The sequence below is a fragment of the Drosophila navojoa genome, chromosome 2, assembly GCF_054131105.1.
Source record: "Drosophila navojoa isolate 15081-1374.11 chromosome 2, UAZ_NAV_1.0, whole genome shotgun sequence".
Taxonomy (NCBI): domain Eukaryota; kingdom Metazoa; phylum Arthropoda; class Insecta; order Diptera; family Drosophilidae; genus Drosophila; species Drosophila navojoa.
The window spans coordinates 15,274,800-15,289,726 of record NC_142890.1 but is presented as its reverse complement, the minus strand read 5'-3'; the positions used below and the strand labels follow the sequence as shown (position 1 = coordinate 15,289,726).

At 39.9% G+C, this 14,927-nt stretch overlaps 7 protein-coding genes across 7 annotated transcripts in view; 5 read left to right on the top strand and 2 right to left on the bottom strand.

Annotated features, from left to right (window-relative positions):
- Ino80 (chromatin-remodeling ATPase INO80) overlaps positions 1–14,927 on the bottom strand; it is a 37,743-nt gene that overhangs the window by 17,910 nt on the left and 4,906 nt on the right. The window lies entirely within an intron of this gene.
- Positions 800–2,666, top strand: LOC149092177 (putative serine protease K12H4.7). The gene is made up of 7 exons (XM_089259929.1): positions 800–1,012; positions 1,076–1,257; positions 1,317–1,552; positions 1,614–1,845; positions 1,909–2,081; positions 2,142–2,432; positions 2,490–2,666. The coding sequence occupies exons 1-7, from the start codon at positions 803–805 to the stop codon at positions 2,594–2,596; spliced, it is 1,431 nt and encodes a 476-aa protein (XP_089116055.1). The 5' UTR covers positions 800–802; the 3' UTR covers positions 2,597–2,666.
- LOC108657684 (putative serine protease K12H4.7) lies at positions 3,075–4,997 on the top strand. Its single transcript, XM_089259923.1, has 7 exons — positions 3,075–3,312; positions 3,376–3,557; positions 3,617–3,852; positions 3,914–4,145; positions 4,210–4,382; positions 4,446–4,736; positions 4,792–4,997. Exons 1-7 carry the CDS (start codon positions 3,103–3,105, stop codon positions 4,896–4,898), a joined length of 1,431 nt encoding a protein of 476 aa, XP_089116049.1. The 5' UTR covers positions 3,075–3,102; the 3' UTR covers positions 4,899–4,997.
- Positions 5,335–7,257, top strand: LOC108660065 (putative serine protease K12H4.7). The gene is made up of 7 exons (XM_089259918.1): positions 5,335–5,593; positions 5,657–5,838; positions 5,900–6,135; positions 6,194–6,425; positions 6,484–6,659; positions 6,721–7,011; positions 7,072–7,257. Exons 1-7 carry the CDS (start codon positions 5,384–5,386, stop codon positions 7,176–7,178), a joined length of 1,434 nt encoding a protein of 477 aa, XP_089116044.1. The 5' UTR covers positions 5,335–5,383; the 3' UTR covers positions 7,179–7,257.
- Positions 7,507–9,273, top strand: LOC108660064 (putative serine protease K12H4.7). The gene is made up of 5 exons (XM_018113324.3): positions 7,507–7,764; positions 7,820–8,001; positions 8,055–8,522; positions 8,581–8,747; positions 8,812–9,273. The coding sequence occupies exons 1-5, from the start codon at positions 7,543–7,545 to the stop codon at positions 9,207–9,209; spliced, it is 1,437 nt and encodes a 478-aa protein (XP_017968813.1). The 5' UTR covers positions 7,507–7,542; the 3' UTR covers positions 9,210–9,273.
- Positions 10,378–12,226, top strand: LOC108660063 (thymus-specific serine protease). Its single transcript, XM_018113323.3, has 5 exons — positions 10,378–10,641; positions 10,701–10,882; positions 10,953–11,417; positions 11,474–11,649; positions 11,710–12,226. The coding sequence occupies exons 1-5, from the start codon at positions 10,408–10,410 to the stop codon at positions 12,099–12,101; spliced, it is 1,449 nt and encodes a 482-aa protein (XP_017968812.1). The 5' UTR covers positions 10,378–10,407; the 3' UTR covers positions 12,102–12,226.
- On the bottom strand, positions 13,923–14,903 carry LOC108660067 (uncharacterized). The gene has a single exon (XM_018113328.3). It carries the CDS (start codon positions 14,798–14,800, stop codon positions 13,991–13,993), a length of 810 nt encoding a protein of 269 aa, XP_017968817.1. The 5' UTR covers positions 14,801–14,903; the 3' UTR covers positions 13,923–13,990.

The following is a 14,927-nucleotide window of genomic DNA, read 5'->3' as shown; positions in this document are numbered from 1 at the left end:
AGGCACAGAAGTACAATAGGTATAATAATAATAATAATAACAATAAAAGTTATATTTATAATGCAAGAGTAGTTTATACACCCATGGCCTTAGCTTAAATAACATAAATAATATATAATAATAATAATACTGTATCTTGTCGATCAATAGATATCAATGCTATATAATGCATATGCAAATGAGTAATCCACACGAACATCCTTTCGCTATCCTTTTGATATCCCACAGTTGTCTGCGTTGCATAATAATGTCGTCCAAAGTCTATTCAATACTCTACGAATTCTAATCCTTTCCTGTTTTCGGCTATCTTCTATGAGTAAGAGACTTACATGGGACGTGTGTTGAGTGCAAGTGTTCAGCAGCTAGACAAAGGGGTTGCTTTTCAGATCGAACATCCGGTAGTGAAGGAACTAATTGAATATATTGAACTGAATTTACATCACGTGCAGTGTGCTCTAAAATTTCAGATATAGACTTCTCCCATGTTTAAATTTCATTTCCGCTTTATATTGTGTCTGGCCATCCGATTAGCTGTCACTTGAATCTGTTTGTTTAGGAGCTGCAGCAAATTCATTAATTAAACCAAGCTACTTCACAAATGTCCTGATTTGCTGAGCTGATAGAGCTCCACGGGATAATTAGCTGGGCAGGGTTAAGTCAACGATTGGAAATTATTTAAAACGGTTTGTACGATTTATTTAACGTAGATAACAGCTTAATTAGGTAGCCGATAAGAATTGCCGTTGAACAGGTATAAATGGTGCTAACATTAAGCATTCAACTCGGTAGAAAGTCTATAACGATGACACGCTTCGGAGTCGGAGCAGTTCTAGTTTTACTGGCATTAGGCCTTAGCCAGGCTAATGGAAACATATTTGAAAGGACGTTCAAGAAACTTCACAGGGAGCCTTTTGATCCGATAAACCAAAATAGAGACGACACTGTGCAAACATTGTGGATCGAACAGAAGCTCGATCACTTTGATGAGTCCGAGACTCGAACGTGGCAAATGGTATGAGTCAGGTATTATGTAATTCTCAACTGAGTAGAATCAATCATATTATCTCTCATTCAGCGATATATGTTAAACGATGTGTTTTTCAAAACCGGTGGTCCCATGTTCATATGCGTTGGTGGAGAATGGACAATTAACAAGGGCCCTATTACAGAAGGTCACATGTACGACATGGCCAAGGAGCACAATGGAATTCTGTTTTATACAGAACATCGGTACTACGGTAAAAGCCATCCATTGCCGTGAGTGTTAATCAAGTAGAGACTCTGTACACTTGTATGCGAATCTGAATGTCTTCTAGAGATTTGTCCATCGAGAGCCTTCAGTTTCTGCATGTGAAACAAGCCTTGGCCGATTTAGCGCATTTTATAAAAACGCAGAAGGCTTCGTATGAGGGCTTGAGTGATTCCAAAGTCATAATTGTGGGTGGCTCCTACTCTGCTGCGATGGTTACTTGGTTCAAGAGAATATATCCCGACATGGTTGCTGGCGGCTGGGCCTCCAGTGCCCCTCTCTTTGCCAAAGTCGACTTTGTTGGTAAGTGTGAAACTGTTGAGTCTCTTAAAAAGCATACAAAGATTTTTTTTAACTTGGTCAGAGTACAAAGAGATCGTTGGAGAGTCCATAACTTTAATGGGAGGCTCTGGCTGTTACAACCGTATTCAGAAGGGTATTACGGAGATGGAAGCAATGTTTGCCAATAATCGTGGCAGTGAAGTCAAGGCTCTTTTAAAGCTGTGCGAACCGTTCGATATGTACAGCGATTTGGACATTTGGAATCTTTTCAATGAAATATCAGATACATTTGCCGGCGTAGTACAGTATCATGAGTATACCCAAAATAGTTATACATTACTTTAAGTAAAGATAATTAATTAAATTCTTTGTAATAGCGCGGGACGAATTGAGGGAGCTTGCCAAAAGATCATGTCCGAAAGTTCAGATCTAGTTGGAGTTAGCAAATTTTTATTAAGCGAATTTAAAGAGCGCAATTCTAAGTGCAACAACATCAGCTACAAGCTTACCATGGACACACTTTCAGATACAAGATATTCAAACTCATCTAGTAAGTTTTTGAGTTTCACAATTTGGAGTGTGTTTTTAACAAGAGCTTAACAAATTACAGTGCGTCAATGGATATTCCAGACATGTAACGAGTACGGCTATTATCAAACCTCAGGTTCCACCTCTCAACCATTTGGCACAAAATTTCCGCTAACTTTTTACATGACCTTGTGCGCTGATCTTTATGGCCACCAGTTCAGCAAATCTTTTATCGAAGCCCGTGCGGCTGAGACAAACGAATACTTTGGTGGCCTTACACCGAAAGTGGAGAATGTGTATTTCAGCCATGGACAATTGGATCCCTGGCGTGCAATGGGCATACAGGACGAGAAGCAGGCTACCATTATACCAAGTGAGTTAACTTATGAGAGTCTAATGAAAAGTGACTAAAGTGATTATAAATTAACAGAGCATGCGCACTGCAAGGACCTTGGATCCATTAGTATTCATGATACCTCGGAAATGAGAGCCTCAAAAGAACGAGTTGCAGAACTGGTTCGTGAATGGCTTCAATAAAATTTGCCATTAGGTTTCTTAATATGTCAGTATGTTTTCTCAAAACTGGAAATGAATGTCATTTATTTAAACTATTGCTATGTATTTAAGCAATATAAGCAATATCATAAATTAAATTTTTGAAACATAAATATTAATGTATTATCGATTCCAATTAACTTATTGTGTTGTCAGCAGTCATTAATAGGCAGGCCAGACCTTATCAATAGCAATTATATTATTTATTATAAGGTAGCAAAATCTGATCAAGTGGGGAGAAGAAACAAAGCACGCTTGACATCGACTGAAAATGTATTGTCTAATCGAACTGATAAGGCTCTACATGGTATTCACTTCAAAAAGATTTTAGCCCAATGATTGAAAAATAGTGGTTTTGGTATTTCTTATGATTTTTTGTAGATAATGTTATAATAAAATGCCAGATAAGCATTGTCGTTTAACTAAGCAACAGGTATTAGCAGAATGCGAATGGAACCCTCGCCTCAGTAGAAGTCAAATCTACCACGATGACACACTACGGAGTCGGAGTAATTCTTGTTCTACTGGCTTTGGGCCTCAGCCAGGCTAATGGAAACATATTTGAAAGGACATTCAAGAAACTTCACGAGGAACCTTATGTTCCGACAAGCCAAAGTAGAGCCGACGAGGTACAAACATTGTGGATCGAACAGAAGCTCGATCACTTTGATGAGAACGAGACTCGAACGTGGCAAATGGTATGAGTCAGGTATTATATAATTCTCAGCTGAGTAGAATTAATCATATTATCTCTCATTCAGCGATATATGTTAAACGATGAGTTTTTCAAAGCCGGTGGTCCGATATTCATATACGTTGGTGGAGAATGGGCAATTAGCAAGGGTCGCATTTCAGAAGGTCACATGTACGACATGGCCAAGGAGCACAATGGAATTCTGTTTTATACAGAACATCGGTACTACGGCGAAAGCCATCCATTGCCGTGAGTGTTAATCAAGTAGAGACTCTGTACACTTGTATGCGAATCTGAATGTCTTCTAGAGATTTGTCCAACGAGAGCCTTCAGTTTCTGCATGTGAAACAAGCCTTGGCTGATTTGGCGCATTTTATAAAAACGCAGAAGGCTTCGTATGAGGGCTTGAGTGATTCCAAAGTCATAATTGTGGGTGGCTCCTACTCTGCTGCGATGGTTACTTGGTTCAAGAGAACATATCCCGATCTGATTGCAGGCGGCTGGGCCTCCAGTGCCCCTCTCTTTGCCAAAGTCGACTTTGTTGGTAAGTGCGAAACTGTTTAGTCTCTTAAAAAGCATACAAAGATTTTTTTTAACTTGGTCAGAGTACAAAGAGATTGCTGGACAGTCCATAGTTTTAATGGGAGGCTCTGGCTGTTACAACCGTATTCAGAAGGGTATTGCGGAGATGGAAGCAATGTTTGCCAATAAACGTGGCAGTGAAGTCAAGGCTCTATTAAAGCTCTGCGAACCGTTCGATGTGTACAGCGATTTGGACGTTTGGAATCTTTTCAGTGAAATATCAGATATATTTTCCGGCGTAGTACAGACACATAAGTATGCCTAAAATAGTTATATATTACTTTTATTAATAATTATTAATTAAACTATCTGCTAATAGCGCGGGACAAATTGAGGGAGCTTGCCAAAAGATCATGGCAGAAAGTTCGGATCTTGTTGGGCTCAGCAAGTTTTTATTAAGTGAATTTGGAGAGAGCACTTCCAAGTGTAATGACCTCAGCTATAATGCAATGATTGACACACTCTCAGACACAAGATATTCCGGCTCAGTTAGTAAGAGTTTCTGAGTTTCACAATTCAAAATATATTTTCTAATAAAGACCTAACATATTACAGGGCGTCAATGGCTATTTCAGACATGTAACGAGTATGGCTGGTATCAGACTTCAGGATCCAACTCTCAACCATTTGGCACAAAATTTCCAGTAACTTTTTACACGACCATGTGCGCTGATCTCTATGGCCACCAGTTCAGTAATTCATTTATCGAGGACCGCGTAGCTAAGACAAACGAATACTTTGGTGGCCTTACACCGAAAGTGGAGAATGTGTATTTCAGCCATGGACAATTGGATCCCTGGCGTGCAATGGGCATACAGGACGAGAAGCAGGCTACCATTATACCAAGTGAGTTAACTTATGAGAGTCTAATGAAGTGACTAAAGTAATTATAAATTAACAGAGCATGCGCACTGCGCGGACCTGGGATCGATTAGTATTGATGATACCCCGGAAATGAGAGCCTCAAAAGAACGAGTTGCAGAACTGGTTCGCGAATGGCTTAAATAAAGTTTACATATCATAATTTTAGTAACAGTAGTAAACTGTGAAACGAATGTTCTCTACTTAAACAACATTTTTTTTGTAATTAAAGCTCTTAAACATCAATTTTAATGTATTATCGTTTGCAATTACCTAATTGTGCTGCCAATAATCATTAATTGGAATGTCAAACATACTTAACCTTATCAATAACAATTATTTTATATATCATAAGGTAGCAAAATCTGATCAAGTAAACAGCGAAGGAACAAAGCACGCTTGGCATCGACTGAAAAAGTATTGACTAATCGAACTGATAAGGCTCTACATGGTATTCACTCCAATATGATTTTAAGCAAACGATTTTAAAATAGTTGTGCTAGTATTGTTTATGATTTTTCGTAGATAAAGTTCTAATAAAATGCTAGATAAGAATTGCCGTTTAACTAAGCAACAGGTATTAGCAGAATGCGAATGGAACCTTCGCCTCAGTAGAAGTCAAATCTACCACGATGACACACTACGGAGTCGGAGGAATTATTGTTCTACTGGCATTGGGCCTTAGCCAGGCTAATGGAAACATATTTGAAAGGACATTTAAGAAACTTCACGAGGAACCTTATGTTCCGACAAGCCAAAATAGAGCCGACGAGGTACAAACATTGTGGATCGAACAGAAGCTCGATCACTTTGATGAGAACGAGACTCGAACGTGGCAAATGGTATGAGTCAGGTATTATATAATTCTCAGCTGAGTAGAATTAATCATATTATCTCTCATTCAGCGATATATGTTAAACGATGTGTTTTTCAAAGCCGGTGGTCCCATGTTTATATACCTAGGTGGAGAATGGGCAATAAGCAAGGGCCGTATTACAGAAGGTCACATGTACGACATGGCCAAGGAGCACAATGGACTTCTAGTCTATACTGAACATCGGTACTACGGAGAAAGCCATCCATTGTCGTAAGTGTTAATCAAGTAGAGAGACCCTGTTCATGTTTATGCGAATCTCAATGTATTTTAGGGATTTGTCCAACGAGAACCTTAAGTTTCTGCATGTGAAACAAGCCTTGGCCGATTTGGCGCATTTTATAAAAACGCAGAAGGCTTCCTATGAGGGCTTGAGTGATTCCAAAGTCATAATTGTGGGTGGCTCCTACTCTGCTACGATGGTTACTTGGTTCAAGAGAACATATCCCGATCTGGTTGTTGGCGGCTGGGCATCCAGTGCCCCAGTCGTTGCTAAAGTGAACTTTTGGGGTAAGTTTTACTCTGAAAGTGCTTTCACATATTAGCATTTATATTTCTGAATTCTTAGAATACAAAGAGGTTATGGGCGAATCAATAACTTTAATGGGTGGTTTTTCTTGTTACAACCGCATTCAGAAGGGTATTGCGGAGATGGAAGCGATGTTTGCCAACAAACGCGGTGCCGAGGTTAAGGCTCTGCTGAAGCTCTGTGAACCGTTCGATGTGCACAATGATTTGGACATATTTACGCTGTTTAACGAGATTTCTGAAATATTTGCCAACGTTGTACAGGGCCACAAGTCAGTTAATTTTATGTTTTAATGAAAATAATTGCACTAATAGTTATCTTTATTACAGTCCTGGACGTATTGAAGGTGTTTGTCAGCAAATAATGGCTGGAAGTACTGATCTTCTTGGAGTAAGCAGCTATCTACTCAGTGAATTCAGTAAGGCAAGTAGCAGCTCTTGTAACGATTTAAGCTACGATGCCATCATGAAAGTACTTTCGGATACAAGGTACAACGGCAATATGAGTAAGTGTTTTGCTTCAATGCGACTTCTAGAATCGAATCATTTCCGATTTACATATTGCAGTGCGTCAGTGGATATACCAGACATGTAACGAGTACGGCTGGTATCAGACATCCAGTTCCATCGCGCAACCATTTGGCACCAAATTTCCATTAGCTCTGTTTATAACCATGTGCGCTGATCTCTATGGCCCCCAGTTCGGTGAATCATTTATCGAGGACCGTGCGGCTGAGACAAACGAATACTTTGGTGGCCTTACGCCGGAAGTGGAGAATGTGTACTTCAGTCATGGACAATTGGATCCCTGGCGTGCAATGGGGATACAGGACGAGAAGCAGGCCACCATCATACCAGGTGGGCTAACTTATGAGAGTCTAATGAAAAGTCACAACTAGAGTGATTATAAATTTACAGAACATGCGCACTGCAAGGACTTTGGATCGATTAGTAATAATGATACCCCCGAGATGCGAGCCTCAAAGGAACGAGTAGCTGAACTGGTTCGCGAATGGCTTAAATAATGTTGCTGGCTCAGTCGGAAGGTAGGAATATGTGGTAGGAATATGTGTAATATTTGCAATAAAAGATTGTATAGAACTACAGTTCCAAGAATTGCTATTTTACTTGATGGGACTACTAGATCTATTAGCTAATGCAATCTATGTTAAATATTAGAAACATTCATAGAACGCAATGGAAATCATAAATTTGCGATAAGATTCAGGTTACTGAAAATCCCGTCTAATCACAATGCTCTTTTGAAATACCACTTCGTGCTCTTATCAGCTGTTCAGTTATATCTTGATCGCAAATCAATAAAAACGAAACTACAACTTGATTGCATAAAAGTAGAACGTTGGTCAGTTAGGCATTTCATTTGGCAACATGCTGCTCCTACATTTGGTCAGCCTCGCGTTGGTGGCTCTGGCTAGCCAGGCAAATAGCCTCGAGTTGAAGAAAGATGTGCCCGTATTCGTTAAAACCTTGAAAGATATGCAACGCGGACCACCCTTGAAGATGGTAAAGCGAGAATTGAAGGGGGAAGAAAAGTGGATTACACAACCTCTTGATCAGTTCGATGAAACCAATAAGGAAACCTACGAAATGGTATAATAATGGTATATAATGGTATATATGTATTAGTGATTTGTCTTTGGTTTAGCGTTATTTTATCAATGACGAATTCCAAACGGAAGGCAGCCCAATATTCATATTTTTGGGCGGCGAATGGGAGGCCTCTCTGGATATGATAAACGAAGGTTATTGGTATGACTTGGCCAAGGAGCACAAAGGTGTCCTCATCTACACTGAGCATCGTTACTACGGGGCAAGTGTGCCCACTAAGTAAGTATTATTTTAATAGATTACATAACCCTATAATAATTTAAAATTCATAGGACAATGACGCTGGAAGACTTGAAGTATTTGCATGTCAAGCAGGCGCTCGCCGATGTGGCTAATTTCATTAAAACCTTCAAGTCGGAAAATGCACAACTAAGCAATTCGAAGGTCGTGCTGTCCGGCTGCTCCTACTCAGCCACAATGGCAGTCTGGTTCAAGCGGCTCTATCCCGATTTGGTGGTTGGTGCCTGGGCTTCCAGTGCGCCGCTATTCGCCAAAGTTGACTTCTACGAGTACAAGGAGGTAGTCGGAAAAGCGTTTCGTGAGCTGGGAGGAGATAAATGCTACAATCGTATAGAGAAGGGCATAGCCGAACTGGAGTCCATGTTTAAGAACAAGCGCGCGGCTGAAGCACGTGCCATGCTGCGTATTTGCAGCAATTTTGATCATGAAAACGATCTGGATTTGTGGAGTTTGTTCGGCAGCATTTCCAATGTGTTCTCTAGCTTAGCGCAATATCAAGGGTGAGTGAATCATATAATAAGATATATTCAAGACTTATGAATATAACATCCAATATAGAACGGGAGACCTTGAGTATTATTGCGATTTTATCATGAGCTTTAACGATGATGCCACAGCCATTGCCAATTTCGTTTATTGGGCCTGGAATTATCCAACCTGCGTTGATCCAAGCTACCAAGAAACCGTTAACTATTATCTGGACGGAATTACCAACTTTGACGCGTGTAAGTTATTTAGTTTCTGATCGATATGCTTTCACTGATTAGATCTCCTTTTGGTGTTTGATAGCCCGACCCTGGTATTATCAGACCTGTAACGAGTACGGCTGGTATCAGTCGTCACGCTCGATCAATCAGCCGTTTGGCAGCAATTTTCCCGCCACTCTCTACGTTGAATTGTGCAAAGATGTCTTTAGCACCAAATTCGGAAACGACCAGATCGAAAAAAATACCGCCCAGACCAATGAAGATTTTGGCGGCTTGGAGCCAAACGTTGAGAACGTCTATATGACACACGGAGGTCTGGATCCATGGAGTGCCATTGGTCATGGCGAGTCACATGGCGCTACGGTTATTTCCAAGATGTCGCACTGTCCTGATCTAAATTCAATCCTCTCCACCGACAGCGCCGAGCTGCTCGCTTCCAAAAAGCGTCTTGCTGAACTATTGAGTCAATGGTTAGCGTAACTTTATGTACCAACAATTGTTTTCAATGAAATTAAAAATATGCAAATAAATACTACTAATACTACGACATGTGCTACATGAAAGGAAGGGAATCAAAAAATAGTTTAAATTGTTGCTAATAGAACAAAAAGAAGGAAATAAACTATAGGAATGTATGTGAGTTTTATTCAGGTCATTTGACTTAGGCTCAATAAAATACTTGGCTCTATCTGAAACGGCTTGTATGCCAATATACAAACACATATTTAATTAACAAACTTTATTAAGTTCATTTGCACAGCATACTTTCAGGATAGTCTTCAGTGTACAGTAATCAGCTCTGTAAATTGATAATACATTTCTAAAAACTGCTCGAATAATAGGCTACAAAATGTGACTGAAATCGTTTCTTTGATAATGAAGATATTCTGAGAATATACAGTCACGTCTAATAAAACTAGGCAGCAAACTAAAAAGTTTGGATGATATGATGACATATAAAATAACCCAATAAATTGTGTTGTTTATTTTTTATGAAGTAAAAGTATCTTAAACATATATATGAGAATCATCGAATGAAGTATGCATATATATAGAAAAAGCCATTGCTGATTTATAATATACGATATTGGTGCACAGACCTAACCATGAGAAAAAGTAGCTCGAATCTGCCGAGCTATCAACATTTATTCGCAATGAAAAAGAGTTACAAATTCGAAATTTGCATTTTCGGAATATACATACATGAAATAGGGCCAGCCATATCTCATGCTAACATTTTGTAAGATCGTGGTAATAGCTGTCCAAGTCAAACGATTCTATTCCGTAATTCTGTCAATCGATTCAAAACATCTATATCCCTATACGTCACGTTGCAATACTCGCAGTAAAATATACAATTATCATTGTAAGCTATATATATCATAGCAATGAGTAAATCAATCAATTACGAATTCGTCATAATCCATTACAATAAAGATACGAAACGACAAGGATAAGACAACTAAAGCATTTTTAGTAAAGTTGTTCAACGTGACCCACACGCTTCTTAAACTTATCAGTTATATAAAGATGAGGATTACGATTAAAGTTATGTGCAAATATTTACTTTTCTATTAACACAAATATTTACTAGCACCCTGGCAAAGGCACTTTTTGTATAAATAGGCCATGTATTGGGGTAGGAAACCATTCGTAAGCTTGCGACCCATATAAAAATATGAAGTACTTTCCAGTAGTTCTGGCACTGCTCGTGTCCCTAGCATCTGCAGCAACGCTCAGGGACTCTCCAGTCTCTGATGAAATAGCCATTCCAGTATTTGTTCAAACACTCAACCAGCTTCACCGTGGGCCACCATTGCCGCCAAGCACTAAGCGTGCAAATGTGGAGACTCGATGGTTCAACCAGAGCCTGGACAACTTTGACGACACTAACGAGAACGTGTGGGAGCAAGTGAGCTCGCTAGTTATTTATAGGAATTCAACAAACCACGTCTAACTTATCTTCTTTAGCGTGTTTTGATCAACGAAGACAACTTTGTAGATGGCTCTCCCATTTTCATATACCTGGGCGGTGAATGGGAAATCGATCCGAGCGCCATAACATCAGGTCTGTGGGTTGACATCGCAAAGGAGCACAACGGGTCACTGGTCTACACTGAACATAGATTCTTCGGCGAGAGCATTCCAATTACGTAAGCTTCAACCTATGACTTGCTAAACTCTCTGATTCATGTATAAAAAATTTACCTATTTTCACATTAGCCCCTTGTCAACCAAGAACCTTAAATACCAAAGCGTGGAACAAGCTTTGGCTGATGTGGTGAATGTTATCAAGGTGCTCAAAGAAGAGGACAAGTACAAGGATTCTAAGGTGGTTATTTCAGGCTGCTCCTACTCTGCATCCATGGCAGTTTGGTTCAAGCATTTGTACCCCGACGTAATCGTGGGCAGTTGGGCCTCAAGTGCTCCACTAGAAGCCATAGTGGACTTTTCAGGTTTCATGGAAGTTGTTGGCCGAGCCTATAGGCAGCTGGGAGGAGACTATTGCTACGACCTCATCGATAATGCGACATCCTACTATGAAAAATTGTTTCAGACTGGTCAGGGAGCTAAGGCCAAGAAACTCCTCAATTTGTGCGACAGTTTTGACGAGAACAATGAAAAGGATCAGTGGCAAATATTTAGCTCGATTGCAAACATATTTGCAGGCATAGCGCAGTACCAAAAGTAACTATAGCACAAGCAAAGTCTTTACCTTCTATATAATGTTCTTTCCCTTGTAGACCGGAAAACTATGATTTGGCCCAATATTGCTCCGTTCTGCGAAGCTTTGATGATGATGATGCTTCAGCACTGTCGCAGTTCGTGCAGTGGCGCCTTGGCAAACCGGAATGTGTTAATACTCGATATCAGGGATCGGTTGATTACTACAAATGGTCAAAATATAACTACGATGGTTGTGAGTAGAACCTCAATAGACACTGTTAGACAAATATAAACATTTTTCATTCCTTCTTAGCTGGCCTAGGCTGGTTTTATCAAACATGCAGACAATTTGGTTGGTTCCAATCCTCTGCGAACAAGAACCACCCATTCGGATCTACTTTCCCGGCTACTCTATATACCGACACGTGTAACGACGTATTCGGATCAAAATTCACCTTAGCGAAAATTGATGAATACATCCAGGCAACAAATAAGAAGTATGGTGGAAAGAATCCAGCTGTGGAGAATGTTTATATGACTCACGGTGGTTTGGATGGATGGAGCCTAGTTGGCTCCGACTCCGCTACAATCATTCCACAAGCCTCGCACTGCTCCGACTCTGGCTCAATCAGCCCCACAGACAGTGCGGCATTGCGAGCAGCCAAGGAACGATTGATTGTACTCGTTCGCGAGTGGCTCGCATAAACTATCGTGGTATTAAGAAAAATCCTTATTGAACTTATAAAAAAAACTTACGCTTATAGTTTAGACCAGATCTATAATATGATTATTATGTTATCGTAATAAAATAAATATTTTATCTAAAATAAGCTATTTATGCAATTTACAAAAGTTCACTGTACTTCATGTTGAATTCTTTAGTATCGTTGATTATGAAATGTTATATATGTATGTATATAACTAGCAAATATGACAAAATAGAACCCGGTCATAAATTATTAAATGATAGAAAAGAAGAGAGGCAATGAGACTTTAAGTTTTATGATTCACGTGTAACAACTTGAACTTATCAGTGTAACCACACTGTCTATAAATACAATAACGCTTATCATTTGCCTGACAAAACTATTTTTAAATAAATAGACCACACTCTGAGTTAGGAACCTATTCAAAAACTTGCAACCTCTCTAACAGTTGAAATACTTTCCGGGCGAAAACATTGCTAGGAATTCCCTAGATTAGTGCGAAATTTAAATTAAAATTTACTTGATTTTTGTCGGATGGCGTAGAAGGGAAAGGTTTAAAATATGTTTGGCTTCATATCTGGAAAAATATTCTATGTGAATTGTTTAGTTTATCTAGTTTACTTCCCATTCGATATTTATAAGTAGCAACTGAATATATGACCGGCAGATGGGCTTGATGACAACAAATATATACACCCAATGAATTGTACTACATTCAAGAACGTGTGGGACATACCAAATATGATGGACTATCAAAAGATGACGATAGGCTGTGGCTACTGCTACGATTTCGAAAATGTCATAAATCTAAATACGAAGTGGAAGCGAGACGCGCATGACAATGACCACCGAAAAGGAACACAGTGCCGCAATCAAACTCAATTTGTTTATAAATGGCATAAAAAACAATTAACAAGCTGATCCCATATCATTTTAAATGTAACTGGTACACGTTTGTGGGCCCTCAACAATTTCCGTTAGTGTAAAGTGGAATGCCAAAGAGTTGAGTTGCTTTTTGGTCACATTACATTGGTATGCGCCAGCGACATGAACGGCAAATACCTTTCGCCCTCAAACTTTGTCTGTGTGGGAACACAGACCCGAACAATCGAGTTTTTAGAAATTTACTACAAAGTAAAACAAAAGTTCTACAAATTTTTTTGAGGAAATGCGACATTTAGCAAAAAACTTTACATGCATCTTCCTTATATAAAAGCTTCCTTTGTAACAGAAAAACAAATAAAAACACTCAGCTAATATATTTCTTTATATAACTGAAATCTCTAGAAGAGTATAAGAAATCCGACTATTCATTTTTTTTTTAATTTTATAGCAGATATTAAAGCTTATTCGTCTTCGATAAGCCGATCAAAGGCCCGATAAAAAGACCATGCCATGCCATGCAATGCCATGCCAAAATGCCAGGGAATTAGTCAACAACGAGTTGGGAGAACCATTTCGAGCCTGAGAACCGAACAATAAAATGGACGAGGAGACAAACACCAAATTACTTGACGGCCAGCGCAAATAACAAATCAAAATCAGTGACAAAATGATTTAAGAACCAAGCGAAAAAGTTCACACGAAGCCCAGCAGCCACAGCTATCACAGTACACACACACACAGACACATATATATTGCATCCTTTTGGCTGAGAATTCGCGGTGGCTGCCTTGGCAGTGTCATTGTTTCGATAAAGATCACAATGTGTAAATCATGGCGAAAAGTTCTCGATCGATGCCGATGGCAATGGCAATGCCGACGCCGACGCTGACGCCGAAGACCGCGCATTGCATTAACAAGTAGTCGAGCAAATGGATACAAGTCGCGGCAACAAGGAGCTGCCCTTTTATTCATCGCCCACACATAAATTTGCCAGCTGCCAATTCAGCTGGTGTACATGGACTGCAGCACGGAGTTTTGCACATTGTCATAGACCTTCACGATATCTGCGTCTGCCCGTAGGCTCCTGAGGAACTCTGAATAGCGCCTCAGCTGTGGGGCTTTCAGCTTCACCAACGGCCCGATGGGGCAATAGCCGAGCTCTGTGAGGAGCGGCTTGTAGCCGAACACCTTCAGCTTGCAGGCCACTTCTGGTATAAGCGCTGGTTGACATCTAAAACATAGGGCGCCCATTTCGTGGCTCACAATTCTGCAGCCTTCGGCATTGCAGGACAGAGCCACCTGATGCAGCTGCTCCTCCAAGTTACCAAAGTCCATGGCAGTCTGACAGGTCATTAGCACATGAATGAAGCCCATTTGCTTAAAGATTTGCTTCTCACTGTGCACAGCCCGAAAGCGGCAGTTGTAATTTTGAAATACTGATGACAGCCGTTGCTTCAGTGCTCGGAAATTGGCAGTGCGCACCTGGCACACCAAAGCAGCCTCGCGGCCATTGTAGCTGATATGCAGCACACAGTTATCTGAGTTACTCAAAACTTCGTTGCGTCCCTGTAGTAGAAGGTTCTTGGGTGGTTTTCTAGGGCGATTAGGGCGCAGGATTTCAACTTTTTTACTTTTCCGATCGGTTTTTGTTAATGGGTCACTCAAGTCATCTAGTCCGTTATACTTGTCAGATTCATTGAACTCTAGTTTCTGGCGGGTCAATGGTTTCCTTTTCAAACTGGATGGCACCAGATTCGCTTCAAGACGGGTTAAGTTAGCTGGTTCCGCATATTTTTTTCGTAAAAATTCCATCTCGATTGGATATAAGATAACAAATAATTTAGCTTTGATATGAAAAAGGATTTTGTAGCCTTGATGATAAAGCTTTTGTCGTTTTAAAAAGTAAACTCAATGAAAGCTGGGATCCCATAGAGAAAAG